Genomic DNA, 22383 nt, shown 5'->3' with positions numbered 1-22383 from the left:
TGATTGGCCTCCCTGCCTCCTGTGTCATCTACTTCCAATCCACTTTCCACATTGAAGATGAATTTTCCCTCTTACACATGAAGTATCATGTTCCTGCTCAGAGCCATCGACTTGTCATTTTTCTAAGGATAAAATTCAAACTCCTTGACATGACCTAATGCAGCTGCATTTTTGGCCCCAAGTCTGGTGCCTGTCCTCCTACCCCAGGATTGTTGGGTTTACATTTGGGAGGATTTTGGAATTCTAAATACAGGATTCCTGCCACAGTAAACACCATCAGTAATACTCATAACTGTATTATTTATAAGATGGTAAAATCATTTTTTTTTTATTTTTCAATGACAGTTTACTTTCAATATTGTTTTGTATTGATTTCAGGTGTACAGCATAGTGGTTAGGCAATCATGTACTTTACAAAGTGTTCCCCCCAGTGTTTCCAGTACCCACTTGGCATTATACATAGTTATTACAATTTATATTATATTCCCTATGCTGTACTTTTACACCCCTGTGACTATTTTGTAACTACAAATTTGTACTTAATCCCTTCCTTTTTCACCCAGCCCTCCAACCCCTTCCCTTCTGGCAACCAAGGACTGTAGAATCTTGAAATAATTACACTTGGATTTGTCTTAGCTATTTAAGTCAAATAACTTTATTTTTAGTTTCTTTTTAGACAAAGCTCTTATAAGAATCACAGATAAAGATCACACACAAATTACATTTTCCCCTCAATCACAGAAATACAGATTCGGTAATTTTAAAATATCAATTTTTTGAAACCCAGATAGCTGGGAAAATGCTGTTGGGGCCTATCTCCGCTGTATTTCCCACCACGAGGAAAAGAGCCCTATTGTATTGAACATGCTTATTTCAGAAAATGGGCAGTAACTGGCTTTGAAGGAAAGTTGGTTGAGCTGATGTTGCAGTTCGAAGCCCCTCCTGTCCGTCCAGTGAGTGGACCCAGCACACATTCCCGAAGTGCTGGCTCTGAACAACTCATGTCTTCACCAGCCAGACCTCATTTCGACGTCCAATGGGTTTCATAGGCGGGTCATACCCAGTGCAGAAGTAGATGTCACTCCGGTAGGTCGCTGTGCCCTCCAGGGCGGTGCGTAGCTGGGCGGCTTGGGCTACGTAGTCGGCTTCCTTGGCATAACCTCCAAACTGCCTGAGGGTACAAGAGCAAGAGACTGGTTAAGAAAGGACGTGGTCTCTGAGAGAGGGGGATCTTTCAAAAAAGGTCACTCACCACACTTATTATGACAATCACGTTATGATGGTGAGATTGTGAACTTCCTAGATGAGTAGATTTGAGCTTTCTGACCCTCAGATCCTCATTTGTAAAATTGGGATATGTTTTCTTTTTTCTTCAAGGTTTTTATGAGCATTAAGTGCAATAATGGATGTGAAAAACTCTAATGCAGAGTCTGAAACAGAGTAGTTCCATAGGAAATGTGAGCTTCCCCTTCCCTCTCTGAAATTACCCCGAGAGGGCAGGCTGACCTTCTGCCCCAAGGCACACCCTTTTCTCTAGCTCCCTCTACTGTCCAGCGGCTCCTCTTCTTGGCCTCTATCTCCAGCTGGGGAAGGAGGAAGGATCAAGGGGGGTCAGGGTGCAGCTGCCGGTAACGTTTCTCCCAGAGCAGAGCAGTTTCCTAATGAGTGAGCACCTCATGGCAGTGAGAGGTAGCAGCCAGCTTTGTTCAAAAACAGAGCTGCCAAAGGCAGGGACCTGAGGAAGTTTTGGAGGACTCCTTGGCAAGCTTTAAGCATGCCCAAAGAAAGAAATGGCTTCTAATAAATCCCTTCCCCTGCTCAGATCACGAAAGCCTTCTTTTCCTAGTAAATAAAGAGACTTTCCCTAAATCAGGCTTTTCTCCTGATGGCAGAAGGTGGGAACAGGAAAGCAACAAAGTCTCTCTTTTCAAGATTATTATTCTCTCCTTACGTCATGTGCCTACGCTCCAAAATTCATCCTGTGGCCTACCCTAAATATACCACTCTAAATATGTGTTGCCCTAAGATCTTTATGAGAGTCAAATACATTCCCATTTCTAATGAGCTTTATGACTCAGAAGTCTGAATCCGCATCAGGCCAAGATTAGGCCAAATGCATTATTTTTGGTGGGGTTCTCTGACTCATGCTTTGCTCTTTTATAAGTGGTTAGTCATGTTCCACAAGCATTCAGCACGTTGATTACAGGGCTATTGACGTGAAAACACCCAGGATTTCATCTTTAAGAGATTGGTTATTATAATGTCTAGACAACAGCTACAGAACGTGGACAGTGCTGAGACCAATTTGGAATAGAGGAGGCTTGGCTCTTCAAATATATCGAAGAAAAATTATGAGGCAGGAAAAAGTTGAGCTCTAGCTTCATTGAGGCTCAAATGAGAGGAAACTGGATTAGTAGACAGAGGATGGACATGAAGGAAGTATTTTTCTGGCAATAAAAGCCTGCACTGAGGCTGAGAACCATCTGTCTGAAAATAATCAGATGCTGGATGTGGGAGCAGGTGTTGAGTGTTCTCTGTAGCCCCTCTCATGCTGTGATACTAAATTGTTCTCTTGTGAAAATGGATGGTGTTGGCTCTTTAAGCTACTGGTTTTGGGAAACATCCAAAGGAGTGGTTCTCAACTATCTTCATTTGTCAGTTGGAGGCAAAATGGCTAGTCATGTGCTCAACTCCTGCCTTGGCTACTTTCTAGCTCATGGGTTTGGGCAAATGCTTTAATTTCTCTAATCTTTGGTCTGTAATCTGTTAAATAGGGATGATAGCATCAATCTTTGAAGGCTGTTGTAAAGCTTAAAGGAGAAAAAACTATGCAAACTTCTCAGCCCAGTGCCTGTCACATAGTAAGCTCCTGTCACAGGAAAATGTAGCTATTATTGTTATTTCATAATTTGTTCAGAACAACCATTCAATTCCCTGACTCCAGAGGTGAGGGAAAGTAGTATATGAACACAGGAAGAAAGCCTAATAATAAAGAATAAACTCCATTAGCAATCTCACCTTCTCAGTTAGATTTAATCTCAAAATCCTGATTAATCTTATACACCTTCTTCTGTTCCTCTTTCTTCTTCCTTTGATCATTTTCTTTTTTTAAAAAATATATTTTATTGATTTTTCACAGAGAGGAAGGGAGAGAGATAGAGAGCTAGAAACATCGATGAGAGAGAAACATCGATCAGCCGCCTCCCGCACATCTCCCACTGGGGACGCGCCCGCAACCCAGGTATATGCCCCTGACTGGAATCGAACCCGGGACCCCTCAGTCCGCAGGCCGACGCTCTATCCACTGAGCCAAACCGGTTTCGGCTTGATCATTTTCTTTACTCATCACGTTCATAGCTTATGGTCTGAGTTACCTGATAGAATACAAGCTCCATGAAGGCAAGGATCTTTGTCACTTTTTGTTCACTGGTGTATCCTGAGCACCTAACACACTGCCTGACACATATTAGACTTCTTGTAGATAGAGCAATTCTGGGATAAACAATGGAAGTTACTGTCTTCGGGTTGATAGACCTCAAGCCTGTTTGCCTCCATGTTCACATACTCATATAATAAACACTGGAAGTACATATTGAGGGGACGGTAGAGGGAATTCAAACAGGAAACGTGTATTGACTGGAGGTACATTGTGAAGGGTCTTGAATGCCATGCTAAGGACTTTGAACCTTACCCTAGATGCAAATGTAGACTTACAAAGGGGCAAATATGATCAGATTGTACTTTGGACTGATACTTCTGGTGGCAGTGGAGGGATAGGAGAAATGAAGTCACTGGAGGCCAGGAATAGCCAACTATGAGACGACACAGGCCTGGACAAAGGCAAATTTGAAAGCTGCCTGGGTGGGTGGGGACTGGAGGGCTGGGAAGAGGAGAGTTGGGATGATCCAGGGCTTCCAGTTAAGCCTCTGGATGGATTGATGCCACTAACCAGATTAGGGGTTCTAGGCTGAAGAGTCACTTTGGAAGGAGGGTTGGGAGGGTTAATAATTTGTTTTTTGGCATGCTGATATGAAGTTGCCACTGTGAAATACATTCATGCAACAATTATTGTGTACCTAAGCATGTGGCGGGCACTGTGAAAATCTCCTTAGATTTGGGAAAGAACTGGAGTCAGAGCTATTGATTTGGGAAATAGATGAGAGAAATGTGGGAGTCACCAATGAGGAGGTGCTAGTTATAATCATGGTAAGGAGGGAGACCAGGCATAGATGGTGAGCAAACAGAGAATCAGTAAACTGCTTTTGGGGATCCTAGGCCCCAAGTGGTGGGAAGACTGAGGCCTTGGCCAAGGACCCTGAGAAGTTGTCTGAGAGGTATAAGGAGATTGGCAGAGAGTGATACAAAGAATGTCATCATTTGGGATTTCCTAAGTTCATTATTGGAAAGAACATCCCAACTGTTTATATTTGCCCTCCGGTGGACTGAGATGCTGGTATAATGAGCATAAAAATTTCACTGTTGCTTCATCCTGGGAGCCTTCTACTAGAAGCAAGCAAAGCTAGGTGGGCTATGGAACAGATACTTGTGTTATCCTTTCTGCCAATCTAACCACGTCATAGAACTGCATGAATCAGCCAGAAGACCAAACCCTACCAGGCACATAACCCTGATAAATGGAGGAAGCCCAGCTCTGGCTGCCTCGTTTGTGTTCTGGGACAAGCTCCCTCATTCCTCCCTGCCTCAGCTTCCAAGCTGTACTCGAGGGTAACATCACAGTGCCCACAGCTCTCCAAGTTCACCAGCATGTATGAGTATGAGTTAAGGCATGCTCGTAAAGTGCCTTGAGCTCCTCAAAGGAAATAAACATGAAGTCTACACATTATTTTTGTAAGCCTATTAACAAGTCTCTAAGTCTCCATCTTCAAAGAAGCTCTCCTGGGGGCACTGTATTTTATCTCACCCAGCATCAGAGCTCAGCATTCCTAACAACTACTTTTGGTTACCATGGGAACCAAGGAGCTAACACCTGTCTTGGATTCCAGAAACACAAAAGACTTTTTGCCTTGACTAAAAAGGAATGGGGGTGCCCGGCTAGCTCAGTCGGTAGAGCATGAGACTCTTAAAAAGGAATGGAAGAGTTGGAGGTGGAGTGCGGGGAGGAGATGATGCAGGCTCAAGGATGCAAAAAAATCCTAATGTGTTGTCTTTCAAGGAGTGTCTGCTGCAGGCAGATAGTGAGGAAGAAAGAAAAATAAAATGACTCTGAGCCTGACCATCCAACTTGGTCTAAAACAATCAACAAGTCAACACAGATTTGTGGAGAGTCTGATATGCATGTAGCTCTGTGCCAGACCAAAGAAGTGTAAGACTAGCAGCTGACAATCTCATGTTAACAGAAAGAGGCTTAACACTGTAAGACATGTCCTTCTATCAGGTTGAACCAAGCTTAGTGAGCTGAGCATCACTGAGCACAAAGCACAAGCTAGATACCACAGAGCTGTAAAGATGATAAAGACGTCTTTTTGCCCTTGCGAGGTCTAACTGTAGCGGCTGGGACAGAGAGACATATAGATGATACAGGGCAGAAGGCACTAGACTGGAGGTTAAAGGCACCAACAGAATGACCTGAGGATGGGCAATAGAGAATGATCTGACTTTGAATACAAAGGTAAGGCACTATGAAAGATGAGATATTAAGCAACTATTATTGAGTATCTCTTCTTAATACTAGCAATGAAGAATTATGACAAAAATTCCTGTCCTCCCAGAGCTTCCAATAAGCAGAGACTGGGGAGAACATTTGAGAGGAGCTGGGTCAGTGTGAGCGGAGGTATGGAAGTGAACATTTATGTGTCGTTAGGGGGCTGTTGGGAAGTGGGGTGAGAATGCTCTGAGATCAGGTGGACAGTGGAGTGGGGCTATGTGTGGAGGGCAGTAAATGCCACATCAAAGCATTTTTACTAGGCTTCCCTGCCGGGTCAAGCATTTGGGGACCCAATCCAAAGTTCACCCATTCCCCTACTCATGGCAAAGGAGCATTTTATGACTAGCTTGGCCTTTGGTCCCAGCCTTAATGTGTGCCTGGGTCAGAGGCAGGCCGAGGCCCACAATCAGAGCTGAGCAGCAGGGGGAAGTAGTGTGATCAGTCCTGTGCTTCCAGCTGGCCATGATCAAAGGACACCTTAGAAAGGGCAGAGGTGGAAGAACTAGAAACAATCAGGAGGCCATGGTTGTAGTGTAGACAAGAGGTGATGAAGACCTGTGGCAGTGTGGATGGAAGGAAGGGCCAGCTAGGAGGTGACTAGAACTTGGCCAATAATTAGGTAAAGGAGTCAGGGTGACATTTGCACAGGGTGGGTAGGAGGATGGAGGGGACCTTCGGTAAGATGGAGAACATGGGATCAGGTTTGGGGAGGAAAGCTGAGTTCCATCTCAGACATGTTGATTTGGAAGATGGTTGAGGAGGTTGATGTGGTGATACCTCCTGGTGAGAAGGAATGTAAGGCTGGTGCTTGGGAGAAAACAATAAACTTGGGCTTATCACCCAGAAATGTCATCCTATATAATAAAGAGGTAATATGCAAATTGACACCCACACCCTCACAAGATGGCTGCCTATGACCAGGCCGGCAGGGGGGTTAGTGAGGGACGACCAAATGACTGAATAAGCAGGCTGCGTGGGGCGACCAGGCCGGCAGGGGTGTTAGTGAGGAATGACCAAACGACTGAACAGCAGGCTGCCTGGGGCGACCAGGCTGGCGGGGGTGGGGGGGGGGGTGGGGGGGGGTGGGGGGGGGCAGTAAGAGGTGACCAGGCCAAGCGGGGGTGGCAGTTAGGGGTGACCAAGTTGGTGGGGGGGGTGGGGTGGTGCAGTTGGGGGCAACCAGGCCAGCGGGGGGGCAGTAAGGGGTGACCAGGCCAGCAAGCGGGGGGGGGGGGGGGGAAGTTAGGAGCAACCAGGCTGGCAGGGAGGGGGCAGTTGGGGGCGATCAGGCTGGTATGCAGAGGCAGTGAGGGGTAATTGGGCTGGCGGGGGGGGGGCATTTAGGGGCAACCCCCCCCCCCCCCCATACACGAATTTCATGCACCAGGCCTCTAGTCATTTATAAAAGACTGGTGGGACAATTGACAAGTTGGGGGGTAATAAATGGTGATTAATTTAAATTTTAGGTGATTAGGTTTTAGAAATAGAATCTTATCATTGACAGTGCTCTTGGAGGTGAGGTAGGCTTATGTATCAGAGGTACTCAATAAACATTTGTCAAATTGAACCAAACTTCCCACCTAGTACAAATGTTACATAGCATAATTGTCATATGTCTGTCCAGATCAGGGGTCCTCAAACTTTTTAAACAGGGGCCAGTTCACTGTCCCTCAGACTGTTGGAGGGCTGGACTATAGTTTAAAAAAAAACTATGAACAAATTCCTATGCACACTGCACATACCTTATTTTGAAGTAAAAAAACAAAACGGGAACAAATACAATATTTGTATTTGCATGTGGCCCGCGGGCCATAGTTTGAGGACCCCTGGTCCAGATGGTGCTTGAATTCCTCCAGGGCAAGGACTTCATTACCTCATCATCTGTCCATTTTACTGATAGATACCTTATGCCAGAATGTTTTTATTTTTGAATAGAAATATGCTTTCCTATAATTTCAATCCATAGAATACCAGTTCTTATCTCTGAAACAACACAGTTCTGAAATATCTTGAGGCATTTGTTTCTTTTGTGATGTTCTCCCACTTCAAGGAGCAGTTCCTTTGCTTGGGAGCTAAAACAATTCCTGGTACAGAGTAAGTAAAAAATGAATATGTGATTTTTAAAAATAAACGAATGAATGAATGTGTAAATGCCCTTGCCTTAGCATTCATGATAAGTCTATGAATAATAAGACATTCAAGGGAGATGGACAGAGGTCAGGTTGGAGAATTACTGATGAAAGGCAACAAGTGATACCATGGAAGGGGACTAAGATCTTTAGAGAAGAAGGAAAAAGAGAGAAATGCAGAGAAGACAAGGACCAAAACCCTGGACCCTCACTACAATGCACCATACATTCTATTTTATAGCTCAGAAAGCCCAAAGTTATAAAACTCAATTATTAGAGTTGAGGTTTGAACTCAAGGGTATCTGCAGTAACTTGACCTTTTTGTTGTTAATTCTAAGAAAACTAATCTTAGAGGGAAGTGAAGTCAAGAAGTAGACAACATTTCCGGAGTGTTTACCTTATATCTAACATTGTGTAGGCATTTATAGGTATCATATTCCATCCTCACAACACTCCCATTTTACAGATGAGAAACTGACGTACACAGAGGCTCAATAACAAGCAAAAAGTTCTAGCTATTAAGTTGTAGAGCTGGGACTAGAGGACAGGTTGCTCTGACAATGATCTCCATGTGTCCAACCCTTTCCTTTATACCCAGACATACTATTAAAACCATGAAAGTTTCATTAAAATTATCAGACCTCAGCTGCTGTTAGTCTCTTTTGAGAACCCAGTGCTGAAATGAGTAGAGGAGGCTTAGCTTTAACCTAAGTGGTCTTTACAGACGACAGAGGGAGGACAGTGTGGTGGGATGTGGCCACTCATCTAAGTGTAAGGATAATTCTTTGGTCTTTTGTGAAAATGAAAAATATTCTGATAGTGTTATTTCTTCATAGCCTTCTATTCATTTTAAAAGCACTTGTAATGAATACTGTGAATAAATGTATAATCCCTTTGTGGACATCCTTCACAAGGTCATAGAACAGGAAGACTGAATTCAGGACACCAGGCTTTCCTTTTAGAACGAATTTTGTCATCCAATGCACTCATGGTATATTTGAAATAGGGCTTTTACCATCTACTACCTCATTCACTCTGCCTTCCATCCTAAGGTACTCTTAAATGCACATTTGACTGTGCAGCGACACCAAGTGGCTAGTTGAGGAATGTTTATATGCTAACTTAAGACTATAGGTTAGGTTAAAAAAAATTCACTGAGCCAGGCTGCACACCATATTTGTTACTTTCATCTGTTTAGATCTCAGAGAATTAAAAGGAAACTTCCACAAACCTGGCTTTAACAGTACCTTTTAATAGATACCTTTTCCCACCACAAGGAACCAGGGTTCCTTAGCGAAATGGCTAATTCCAGCTGTAGAACAAGAAATGTCAAGGTGTGCTTGAAACATACCAGAGAGCAACACTATCTCACCTCTGGAGGCTGCTAAGGAATGGAATCATTATTCTGAAAACTGATTAACGAAGAGAAGGTATCAAGCTAAAGAGAAGGCATCTTGCTTTTTCTCTCCGACTCTGTCTCACGGGAACTAAATAGTAGGTAAGGGGAAATTTTTCTTTAGCAACGGACTCCAGCTAATAAATGAAGAGGAAAAAATAGAGGATATTATCATTTTACAACCTCTGGTGAGACAGGGCATCTAGGTAAGAGTGAGCTCTATGACTAACATCACAAAAACAGAGGCAAGCAGATGTTATGAGCCAGTGATGGAGGAATACACCACCCATGAAATATCTTGGCAAACACCTGAATCTAATCATGCCTCTAGTTCCAACTACTAATTTACAGGCAACGCAGAGGACAGAGGGACATGTTAAAAAGCCACAGAAAGGCAACCAGCAGGATTCAGACTATGAAAAACAATAGGACAAATGATTCATAAACAGCAGGAAAAAATGAAAAGGTGTGGCGGTGAGAAAAGCTACAGATTAATAAAAATGTAAAAGGTGTACCAACCAATTGAAATGGATGGATCTTATTTGGGTCCAGATTTAAACAAACTAAAAACAAATGAGCTATGGGAGCAGTCTGAACGCTGGATGATTTATATTGTTATAACATTAATGAATGACTGCTAAAATTTTAGGAGTAATAAGTTAGTCTGATCATTTATTTAAGAGTCTTCAGCAGTCACACTGAAATATTGACAAATGAAATAATACAATATCTGGAATTCACCTAAAACTGACCCAGAGTAGGGACTGGGTGGAAGTTGTGAAGGTACACATGACACAGAACTGGCCTTGAGTTAATTATTATTGAAGGTGAGTGATGGGTGCATAGGGTTTCATAATCTTATTCCTGTTATCGTGTTATGAGTTGGAGAGTTTCCATACTAAAAAGTTAAAGACAAATGAAAAAAATCGTACCAACTCATTATCCTGGGTCTGGTCATACATATGATTAACAAGGGTGGGGAACATCCGGTCCTTGGGACATATAAGGCCCACAAAATCATTTGGTTTGGCCCTGCCAAGGCATTAGGGGTGAGTTAATTAAATGTTTGACCAAATATAGCAGGCTAGTTTCTAAGTTGATAATTTTGTATGGCCCGCGAATGATGTTATAAATATCCAAATGGCCCTTGGCAGGAAAAAGGTTCCCCACCCCTGAATTAGAAACTAGCCTTAGAGTCTAATGTGAACAAATTTAATCACCAACCTCATTCCTTATGGAATAAGAAGGGAAAGAATTATTACTGAGACCTATTACAGGTCATAAACATTAAGTAACTTATAAATAGCATCTTAGTAAATACTGAAAGATACTCTTTAACAGTAATCCTATGAGGTAGATGATAGTATCAGTACTCAACGGATGGGGAAAGTAAGTCTTAAAAACTTCCCAAGCATCATCCCGGAATTCAAACTATACTAAAATATAACTGTTCATTATATTGCACCAGGTTGCCTCCCAAGACACAGGAAAGAGACACAGGAGAAGAAGAGCAGGAACTAGGGTGAGTCAGCTGAGACACCTAGTGTGCAAGATTTAAGGAGGTACCCACTCTCAGTGCCAATCCTGTGCTTGGACAACTGTGAGAGCAAGTGCCTCCTTAAATCTTGCACCACAGGTGCCTCACTTCCCCACCCTAGTCCCTGCACTGGAAAGAAATTCTTTAATTAGAGTTTACTTTCTCTGCAGCCTCTATAGTGAAGGCTGGAGAGTCTGAATGAAGATTAGAGTGGAAGAGTTGGGGGTCTCCATTTACTGCTGCCCAGCTGTAGTACCCTCAGTGTCCTCTGGGGGGCCCTGGGTCTCCTGGACTAACTGCCCAGTTCAGCCACGCTCACAGTATCATTATGCATCGTCTACACTACAGAGAAAACTGCACCCTCAGGTGTAGAGTTGGAGCAAGTCTGCCAAATAACTAAGTTTGGAGGCCCCCCTGCGAGCGGACTGAAACTGTCCAGTGCAAGATTAATCGTATATTTATTTTTCATGAGGTTGTTCTATGGTAACTAGTGGTGAAACTCCTGGTGTCTGCCTACATGTGGTTGGGTGCCCATCACACTGTAGGATTTTAACACATAGTCACTGATTATCTAGAAAAGACTTGGTTTCTAAGGGGAGTTGGAGTCCGAAGAATAAGAGCATGCAACCATTTGCACCTGTTATTCACTGCAGTCACGGGAACTTGGCCACAAATGAGGCCCTGGAAACAGGACCAGGATGAAAATAGGATGCATGTGTGCTCTGCTCAAAGGACCACAGATCATGAACCACCAAAGGGGATGGCAGTCCAGCTCTGGCATATACTCCCTGCCCTCCCAGCATTTAGGGAAGTGTGAGGTAAAACTGAGGTATCCCAGCCTTATGCCTCCTATGTATTTATGACCCTAAACTACAGCTTGACTTAACTTTTTTCTGAGTCTCCCAGAACCTTGCTGTGGTTAATGTTCAGCTTAAGCTGAAAAGATATTCTCTATAGTCAAGTCAACTTGCCAACTGACAAAAGTGTGTATTCAGATACAATGCATATGTTTGTGTGCTGTAGGCTGAGGAAATGGAAGTGAGAAATCATCTGGACTCAGTATTTCTTAATTAATCAACAATCTGAATTTAGAAAGTGAGACTAAGAAATAATCCTATTTACAATTGCATCAAAAAGAATAAAATCTAGAAATAAATTTATGTAAGGAGGTGAAAGATCTATACACTGAAAACTATAAGACATTAATTAAAGAAATTGAAGAAAAAACAAATAAATGGAAAGATAATCCATGCTCATAGATTGTAAGAATATCATTAAAATGTCCATACTACCCAAGCAATCTACAGATTAATGCAATCCCTTTCAAAATCCCAATTTTCACAGAAATGGAAAAACAATCTTAAAATTGTTATGGAATCATAAAAGATCCTGAATAGCTAGAGAAATCTTGAAAAAAGAACAAAGCTGGAGGTATCACACATTTCCTGACTTCAAACGATATTACAAACCTATTGTAATCAAAACAATATGGTATTGGCATAAAAATAGATACATAGATCAATGAAATAAAATAGAGAACCCAGAACTAAATCCATGCATATATGGTCACCTAATTTACAATCAAGGAGTAAAAAATATATAATGAGGATGGGATAGTTTCTTCAATAAATGATGTTGGGAAAACTGGACAGCCACATTACAAAAGATTGAAACTGAACCCCTATCTTACACCATATATAAAAATCAACTTAAAAATATTAAAGACTCTAACATAAGACCTGAAATGTAAAGTTTCTAGGAGAAAACACAGGTGGTAAGCTTCTTGACATCAGTGTGGCAATGGTTATATTTGACAGCAAAAACAAAGGAAACAAAAGCAAAAATAAACAAGTGGGACTACATCAGACTAAATAGCTTCTGCACAGCAAAAAAACAAAAACAAAAACAAAAACAAAAAACAACAACCCAAAACACAAAACCATCAACAAAATGAAAAGGCAACCTACCAAATGGGAGGAAATATTTGCAAATCTGATAAGGGGTTAATTTGGTAAGAGCCAAATCTGAGGAGAGGTTAAATCTGATAAGGGGCAAGTTTGAAGAGGAGTAACATTTGCAACTCTGATAAGGGGTTAATATCCAAATATAGGGTGTCCCCCAAAAATGTATATACAACTTTGAATAATGATAAAGGCAGTGTGTATTAAAATATATTTCATTTTCAAAACTGAGCTATCAGCTGTTAAAGTGTGTATACAATTTTTGGAACACATATATATAAAAAACTCAATAGCAAAAAAGCCAATCTGATTAAAAAAAAAAAAAGGCAGAGGATCTGAATAGACATTTTGCCAAAAAAGATATGCAAAAGGCCAAAAGGTATATAAAAAGGTGCTCAATATCACTAATCATCAGGGAAATACAAATCAAAGCCACAATGAGCTATGACCTCACACCTATTAGGATGGCTATTATCCAAAAGACAAGAAATAACAAGCATCGAGGATGTGAAGAAAAGGGAACTCTTGTGCACTGTTGGTGGGTATATAAATTGGTGCAGCCACTGTGGAAAATGATATGGAGAGTCCTCAAAAAATTAAAAATAGAACTTTTGCATGATCCAGCAATTCCATGTGTGAGTATATATCCCAAGGAAACAAAATTACTACCTTGAAGTGATATCTGAATCCCCATGTACAATGCAGCATTATTTATAATAGCCAAGATCTGGAAATAGCCTAAGTATCCATCTGCTGATAAATGGATACAGAAGATGTGATACATCTATAAAATGGAATATTATTCAGCCACAAAAAGAAGAAAATCTTGCCATTTGTGACAACATGGGTGGATCTCGAGGGTATTATGCTAAATGAAATAGGTCAGACAGAGACAGACAAATACTGTATGATCTCACTTATATGTGGAATTAAAAAAAGAAAAAGAACTCATAGATACACAGAACATATTGCTAGTTGCCAGATAAGGGGGAGGGGTGGAGAAATGGGCAAAGGTGGTGAAAAGGTACAAACTCCCAGCTGTAAGATAAATTAGTTCCGGGGATGTAATGTACAGTAAGGTGGCTACAGTTAACAATATTGCATTGTATATTTGAAAGTTACTCAGCCCTAACTGGTTTGGCTCAGTGGATAGAGCATCAGCCTGCGGACTCAAGGGTCCCAGGTTCTATTCTGGTCAAGGGCATGTACCTTGGTTGCGGGCACATCCCCAGTAGGTAGAGTGCAGGAGGCAGCTGATAGATGTTTCTCTCTCATCAATGTTTCCAACTCTTATCCCTCTCCCTTCCTCTCTGTAAAAAATCAATGAAATATATATTTTTTTAAAAAGTGACACAACAGAATTACCAGGCAAGACAGCAATCAAAGGTAATTTAAGACAAACCAAATAGAAAAAAAAAAAAAAAAAAAAGAAAGTTACTAAGAGAGTAGGCCTTAAAAGTTCTCATTTCAAGAAAAAAAATTCATAACTATGTCAGGTGATGGATGATAACTAAACTTATTGTGGTAATCATTTATCAAAGCATTATGTGTACACCTTAAAGTAATACAATGTTATATATCAATTATACCTCAGCAGAGCTGGAAAAAATATAAGTGTAATGCAAACGCTCAAGTACACCCTTAGATGCTAAAAAATGGTCTCCTTACGTGGAATAGACAGTGATGCTTTCCCTCTCCTCGATTTTAATGCTGTTGTCACTGGGAACAGGCGGGTCGCTCTGAAACTGGTTTGGAATCCGGAACCAGACTTTGATTTTCTTCTGTAGGGAGCCATCGTCACTGGGGAACACGGCGAAGGAAATGGGGACCGTCATCCCCATCCCAATTCCTGCAAACAGAAAAGCCCACGGAGTGAGGTGGGATTGAGAGACAGGACTTGCTCAGGCCTGTGAAAATCTGCTAGCCTCCTTCTCCTTCCATGACAATATTCTCTGATCACGAAATTGATAATAAACACTTGAGGCATTAAAAAAAATTTGGTGGGCACACTTCATACACACAAAAGACCTCCAATTTGCATATATTGGAAGTAGGGGGTGTAGTAATTCAACTCTCTTAGAAAAAATTATTTAGTAATATATATCAAAACCGTAAATATTATCAGTACTTAATTACTTCCTATCTAAATGTCAATTTTAAGGAAATACCCAAAATACGGAAAAGGCTTTTAGTAATAGGATATTCATTGCAGCAGAGTTTATAATTGTGAGAAACTGGGAGCCATATAAATAGGCTCAAAATAGGAATATGTCCTAATAAACTGTAGGCACATGATGCAGTACAATGTAGCTAGTAATAATTATGCTTAAGAAGACTATTTCACAACAGTGGAAAAACAGTGATGCAATAAGTAACAGAAGCAGGATATATGATTACACAAACACTACGATTATATTTTAAAAGCCTATTAAAGAGCCCTAAAGAAATACATTCAAAAGACAACAATGATTATACTAGAAAAGATGGATGAGGGGGGCTGTTTTGTGATTTTCTTTAATGAGTTTTATAATTTTTACACATATTTTATTATAAAATATGTTATGCTGATGTTAAGAAGAAAAAGATTTCTTCTTGACCTCCTATGGGTCAGCTTATTGTTCAAAGCCTGATTACTGTGGTCCTAGTAAATGTAGCTAAGGTTAATACCAGTTTCTAGCCTTCTAAGCGATCAGCTTGAGAACTACCCTAAAAATTAACCATGCCATCTCTTTTTTCACCTTGCTTTCTGACCCATTTTAAGTTTTCAGCGATTCCAAAGTATAGTAGAAATTAGAGAGTTTAAGAGTTAAATTCATATTTAAATGTGGTTTACATGCTAACAGGTACACAGAAACATCAGGCCTATCATTTTAAAGTAGGGAGGTAGCCCATACAACTGCCCAGTCTTTAGGAGTGGGACAGGTTTAGAATCCTCAGACCCTTCCATTGTCAGGGATCTGCCACAGTCATCACTCGCTAACTCTCAGGACCCCTCAAACTCTGAGCTACCAGGGGGCTGACCGGAGATTTCCATTCTTGGAGTTAAGATCTCAAGTCAGAGGCTGACCCCCTCTTTGTGGCTTGACTTACCGTGGGCACACTTCACTGAGTTCACCAATCCGAAGACATGATAAGCACTGTACGGTTAAAAAACAACCACAAACCACCCTGGCTGGCTCAGTGGGTTGAACATCATCCAGTGCATGGAAAGGTGGCTGGTTCGATTTTGGTCAGGGTACATGGCCAGGTTATGGGCTCAATCCCTGGTAGGGGTGTATGTGGGAGGCAACTGGTCAATGTTTCTCTCCTCCCATTCTCTCTCTCAAAATCAATAAAAAACATATAAAAAACCAAAAAAACCAACCTAAAACAGGTAGAAAGAGGTCAGTGCAGCAAGTTCACATGTCACTGAAACAGGTAGTGACAGGTGCACTGTGGCCCCTCCCTGTGTTTTCCACGAATGAAGTGAAGACCATGCAAGGCTCGCCTCTGAGACCAGAGCCACATCCTTCAGGGGCACTCACCCTTGTCATTGGTGCCTCCCACATACTTCATGACTTTGGGCATTGCTTCCCGTAGAGCCTCATCCACAGGCTTATCTGTCACTTCCACTGTGGCAAACTTCCCACCTTCACAGGTCCTTTCCTCATAGGTCACTTCTTCCTAGAGACAGAGAATACACAGTTCTTATGAGGTAGATGAGAGCAACCTGGGATGACTTTTAGAAACAGAAATAATCCAGTTACAGGAGGCACGAGCTGCTAAGGAACTTTCCATAACAAGCTTGGGTATGTCCACAGGGTAGAAGAAACAGCCTGAATATAAAGGGCTATGAGAAATAGACTCTGGGATTTCTTACGATGTAGAGACAGCAGAAAAAACTTCATGCAATCAGTATTCTTAGAGAGGTAAGAGAAGACACTGCTTCCAACACCATCCATGAACATCTCCAGAAAGAATGTTCAGAGATCAAAGAGCCCTTGGAAATGAAAATACAACAGAAATTGAAAAATTCTGTAGAAAGGTTGGATGATTACGTTGAAGGAAATCTTACAATGGAGAAACAAGTTCTCACTGCAGAAAGCTAGCAGGATCTTTTCTTCTTTTATTCATTCAGCCAACAACTACAGAACATTGACTATGTGCTGAGCACTGTGCCAGGTGCTACAAAACAGAAATAAAAGATATGATTTCTGACCTCATGAGAGGCACGGTCTAATAGAAGTAGCCAGGAAACAGGTTATAACATGATGACATGTTTAAGGGGAGAGGAATGTAAGGGCAGTGTGGGAACACAGAAGAGAGTTAGTTAGGTTAGTTTAGGGGGCATGGGTGTGTGTGTTTATGTGTCTGGGTAGGTTATGCTGACTTTGAGGTGCTTACAGATCATCCCACTGGACATTCAGTCACTGCTGCATTGATTCATTGAGTAAACATTTATTGAAAACCTCCGCCAGGTGCTACATATTTTAGAGTTCAATATGACAGAGGCAGTCTAGTTGGGTGGTGAGAAGAATTACATGATTGTTATACAATGTCGTAAATGCTTGGATAGTTTAGGGAGGGCAATTCCAGACAGTAGGCATCACAGGGTGAAAGAGAAGAGTTAAAGAACAGTGTGTTGATGGTGATGAATACAGGTGGTTCTTAGTGGCTGGAGCATGACTGTCCAGCAGGGCAGGGCAAAAGAGGAGGCCAGAGGTCTGGCTGTGGCCGGAACCTAAAGAACTTGTAGGCTGTCATGGGGAGTTGAGTTTGTAACTAACAGTCCAATGATGGTGATCTGACAGCAAGTCAGTTTCATCTGCCCCAAATTAGTTCAACTGATTTTGTGTGATCTAAATATGGAATTTTGCAAGTGTGTCTGAATCTTGAGTTCTGGGAAATGGTATAGGTGATCTGTGCTCTTAGCCTGTTCCCCAGGACGGCTGCCAAGGAAGCAATCCAGTTTGGTGCAGAGGGTCAAGGGCCCCATGAAAAGTCTACCATCATTTAAGGCTTAACTCAACCTCTTCTTCCTAAGCGATCCTTCCTTCCTATGAACTCCAAAGGCAGATAACTCTAGAACTGGAAGGGCCCTTCCATATCTGTCCGTTCACCTGCCTCCTGCTATAAATGAGCAAACTGTCCACTGTGCAGCTGAACACACAGGTCTGGAGCTCAGCAGGCGACTGGCATAGGGATAGGAATTTGGGAGTCATCAGCATACAGAGTAACTAAAGCTGTGATGAGGATGAGCTTGCCCAGAGAACATTTATGGAACATTTTATATAAATCCAATCATGTTCATTAATCGCCTGTCCACAAGCCTTCATTCACCAAGTTCTTATGGTCCAGGGACCACCTAGCTTCTACCTGCCTTGCCAGCTACACCCAGAGCACCTCTTCATTGGCCTTCTGCTATCTCTTTAAATGCCAAGGTCATTCCTGCCTCAGGGCCTCTGTATCTGTTGCTTCCTCTGCCTGGAGTATTCGTTCCTGTCTCTGCCCCTACTCATCTAAAAGTCACTTCCTCAGAGAAGATCCTTATTAAAAACAGCTTCCCAATGATATTTTTATAGGCCATTGTACTTTCACAAATTGTAATTATAACTGAATGATAATGTTTTTAACCTCTGCCTGCAACCATAAGCCAGCCTCATGGGGTCAGGGGATTATCTGTCTTGTTTATCACTGTATCTCTTAACACCTAAGCACTACGTCTACGTCTTGCACATAGTAGGCATGCTATTTGTGGGAAAGAAGGCTGTGGAGTGAAATCTGGTTTTTACTCTATTGACAAGGGATACAATAGGCATAGCTGGGTGGAGAGATGAGAATCTTGTCTAGTTATATTTATCCTAAAGAAAAGGTGGTTACAGTGTCTTAAGGTGGTTCTATGGCAGCTATTGCCTGTTTTTCACAGCCTCTGTGTCCCTAACCTCTCACTGGAATCACTGGATCTCTGAGAAAATTTAGGCTTGAAAAATTGACATTATAAAACTATTTTAGTTCATCAGGGAGCTGAATTTAAGTAGAGTTCACTCTATTTTTTTGCAGAAAATAAAGCAGCTAAGTTAATACAGTTAACACATTTGATTTTTTCAAGTCTAATATCTGTAAGTGCATTTCCTTGTTACTTGAAACATGAGAATAGTCCTTCTCCACCCTATATTCAGCTAGCTCACGCTCCCAATTGTTACTAGATGAGGATTTTGGCCTGTGGCCACAAACACCAATTTTCAACATTCATTGGGAACCCTGGTCAAGTTCAAGTCCCAGACAGAGGCCTTACAAGAGTGCTTCTTGGTATGGGATTTGCAAGGTCCTCTGCAGGGTCAGTTTTTTCCCTTGTCACATGCTGATTTTGGAAGCTAACTTTCTCATTATAAGAAAATATCAATCATCGTTATCATCATCATCAACAACAACATCAACCTAACTGAGTACTGTCTGTGTGTCAGGTATTATTTTAAACATTTTACCTGGATCCATTCATTCAATCCCTCCAGCAACCCTGTGAAGAAGTTAGTTTTTTTTTTAATCTTTATTTTCAGATGAAACAGGAGCACAAGAGGTTAAGTAAGTAATGTGCCCAAGTTATAGTGGACAAGTGGTAGAACCAGGATTCAAACCCCAGGCAGTTAGATGCCAACCAGTGTGCACCCAACTAGACACAAATCCAATAAAGATGTCAGTTATTAATATCAGTCTGCTCTGAGCATCCACAAGGCCCACCCAACCCAACACAGAGACCATGTGTCCTCCCCCCTCCCTGAGCAATGCAGAAGGCGCATGATAAGGTCTGCAGCAGCCTGGGCCTCCCCTGTGGGTGCATGGAATCAGTCTTGAACATCTGGTGAGCCCAAACCCAAGTTACACGGGACACATCATGTGCCACCCATGTGCCCAGGAGTTTCTCACTCAGACTCTTTCCAGGGTAAGAGATAATTTCAGGGAGAGGCTCTTTTCAAAATAATAATACCCTGGATTTTCATATATATATATATATATATATATATATATATATATGAATATGTATGACAGGCTTACAAGTATCTGAACATTTAATTGTTACACAGATATTATCATTCTCATAATTGTGGAATTTTAGTATTCAGAGTGGTTGAGAGGTTAAGTAACTTTCCTATAAAATTACCTGTAAAACTAAGAGGAAGCTAACAGTTACCACCCCCCACCAAATGCTAGGTAGTGTGTTGAACAACTTATAATTGGTTATCTCATTTAAATTTCAAAACAATCTTATAAAATATGACATTATTTTCTCTCGGGATTAGCTTTAGAGAGGTTAAGAAAGTTGCCTGTGACCACACAGCTAGTAAGAGTGGAAATGAGGTAAGTTCTGACATAATGATATTACCACCTTGGTAGGTGGTTTACAAAATATTTTCATGTTTTTTTAAAATTTTAATATTTATAGTAACTCTGGAATCAGATGGGAAGGGCATTTGTATACTTATTCTACAACTACAGAACCTGAGGTTCGTTCAGGTTAAATGAGTTGCTTTGGCCTGGTGACAATATCCCATATTGCCCCATATGCCCATCAGATGCTGAGGGAAGATGCTTATCAGGCAGCTGCTTCTATCCCTAGAGGCATCAAATCAGGGGCAGGTGATGCTGTATCAATAAACGTCTAAGAGGAAGCAGAAACTACTAGAGTATTTTTAACAGAGGCATCTTAATTCAAGGACTTGATTTCACAGATAATAAAGGACTGAGATACATAACAGTGGACAGTAAGGCAACCCAGAGGTCCGTAAGCGCCTTAGTAGAGGTAGAAGGAAGATTATCTGTTACCTGAGTTCAGGTACCTGGATCACTTGGTGGAAGCTAGAACCATGGTGACTTGTCTAGCAAGAGCCACAGAGAAGCACCTTGTGCCAGAAATATGACAGGGTGGACAAGGAGAGGGAAAAATACCCTGGCTTCTCCTTTCCTCAGGCCCTCTTATCTCCCGCTAGTGCCTCCCACTGGGCGAACCTCGATGGGAGAGAGCGGATACTGCAGCCTGGGAAACAGCCCACAGGGGTCAGTTCCCACTCCAGGTGCAGACACAGAGAGCGGAACAGGAAATGGGGGCGGGGGGGGGGGGTTTGGGGGGCGGGCCAGGAAGGGATCTGAGGGCAAACAGGCAGCAGACCAGCCCAGACCATCAGCCTGCATTTGCACTGTCTGTTAACCCAAACAGACCAAGTGAGCCAGACTCCACCACAGAAAGAAAAGCTCTCTGGGAGCTGATGGTGACATGTGGATTCCTCAAGTGTTAGAGCCAACAGGGACCCTAGAGACCACTAGGCTGAGTTCACAGGCATTTGAATGTCCCCCTTGTTCAGGGCTAAACTGCTCATCCTATAGCCGAGGAAACAAATACAGACCGGTGAAGTGACAGCTATGGCTGCTTGGAGAATCCAGAATCCAGTTGAGGGCTTTTGTGTGATGATCACTGTACTAGGTACCAGAACTTGACCCCAGACAACTCAGTCTTTTAACAAACCAGGCGCTGAGTTGGCAGCTGAGTATACAGCCACTAAGTGCACAAAGTACCTGGGCAAGGAAAGGCTCATCTAGTGGCAGACTCCTTGTTTTGAGGGGGCAGTCCAATTTGCCTGTGTTAGCAGTGATGTCAGTCTCAGGGGAGCACAGCAATTATGCCCTGCTCACTCCTCCTGTATTCTAGGCACCCAACTCTGGGAGTCCCACGGGCCAGCAGCCGTTTTACTGGGCCTTTGCACACGCTCTCGCTTTTCTGTGCACTCTTGCACATTCCCAAGGCCCAGCTGACCACACTTCCTCCCCAAGGCTCACCCTCACCCCCAGGCGATATGATTGCTTCTCCCCTGTGCTCCGGCCTTGCACATTTACCTCGATCTTGTTCTTAAGGGTGTGTCTTAAGGACAGCAGTTTTCCAGTCCTTTCTGCCACGGAGGGTTTCTCGGCAAACCCAAGTTCAGGATGTTTAAATGCATTCAACAGGCGCTGTCCACCTCGCCGAGCTAGGATTCTCCCTGCCAATCAACCTCGCCTGTGTGTGTGTGTCCCCTCCTCAGCAGAGCCCTGAGCCCCGCTGCACCGGACCTCCCCCTTCCCTCCTTCCCAGTCCAAGTGCTGGGCCATGGAGGGCCGTGCCCAAGGCAGAAGCCATAACGCACGATCCGGGGCACATTTCTGTCCCGCTGGCCCCTCAGAACCCGCTCCAACCCCTTCCGGGTGCGCGGGGCGCAGCCACCCAGCAAGCCCTGCGGGCCTACCTTGCCCCCTTTGCTCAGGACCTGCCAAGGCCACGTCTCTACGCTCCCGAACAACGAGTTTCTGATCATGCCCAGCATGGTGTCGCCGCGGCAATCGGGACAACCGAGCGGACGTGGGGTGGCGGGGGCAACTGGGTGACCGGGGGCGACCAGTGCAGACTAGCTCGGCAGCGCGTACGGGGGCGGGAGGGCGGGGAGCCTCGGGCTCCGCCCGCGGTACAGCGTTCGGTGGGGCGGCCCCGGAGCAGGGCGCCTTGGGCGGGGGAGAGGCGGGAAGAGCCGCGCTCCGCCTCTGCCTGGAATTCCTCCAGGTCCTGGGGAAGTCCGGCCAGGCCGCCTCCTCTGCTGAGTCTGACTGGTTCGCGGGATGTCTGTCTGCAAACTGATTGTCTCCCCGCTCCCCCCCACTCCCAAATGATTTAGGCAGGGGCGGTGTAGAACTTC

At 43.0% G+C, this 22383-nt stretch overlaps 1 protein-coding gene across 1 annotated transcript; it reads right to left on the bottom strand.

Moving 5' to 3' along the window:
- Positions 1-639: 639 nt before the first annotated feature.
- On the bottom strand, positions 640-22117 carry HEBP1 (heme binding protein 1). The gene is made up of 4 exons (XM_070407834.1): positions 21940-22117; positions 16213-16351; positions 14357-14537; positions 640-1171 (listed from the first exon to the last, which is right to left on the bottom strand). Exons 1-4 carry the CDS (start codon positions 22015-22017, stop codon positions 1000-1002), a joined length of 570 nt encoding a protein of 189 aa, XP_070263935.1. The 5' UTR covers positions 22018-22117; the 3' UTR covers positions 640-999.
- Positions 22118-22383: the final 266 nt, after the last annotated feature.

This window comes from Myotis yumanensis, unplaced genomic scaffold (genome assembly GCF_028538775.1).
Source record: "Myotis yumanensis isolate MYYU_CA2020_CCGP unplaced genomic scaffold, mMyoYum1.0.hap1 SCAF_3, whole genome shotgun sequence".
Taxonomy (NCBI): Eukaryota; Metazoa; Chordata; class Mammalia; order Chiroptera; family Vespertilionidae; genus Myotis; species Myotis yumanensis.
Note: the sequence above shows the minus strand (reverse complement) of the source record. Positions and strands in the feature narration are given on the sequence as shown.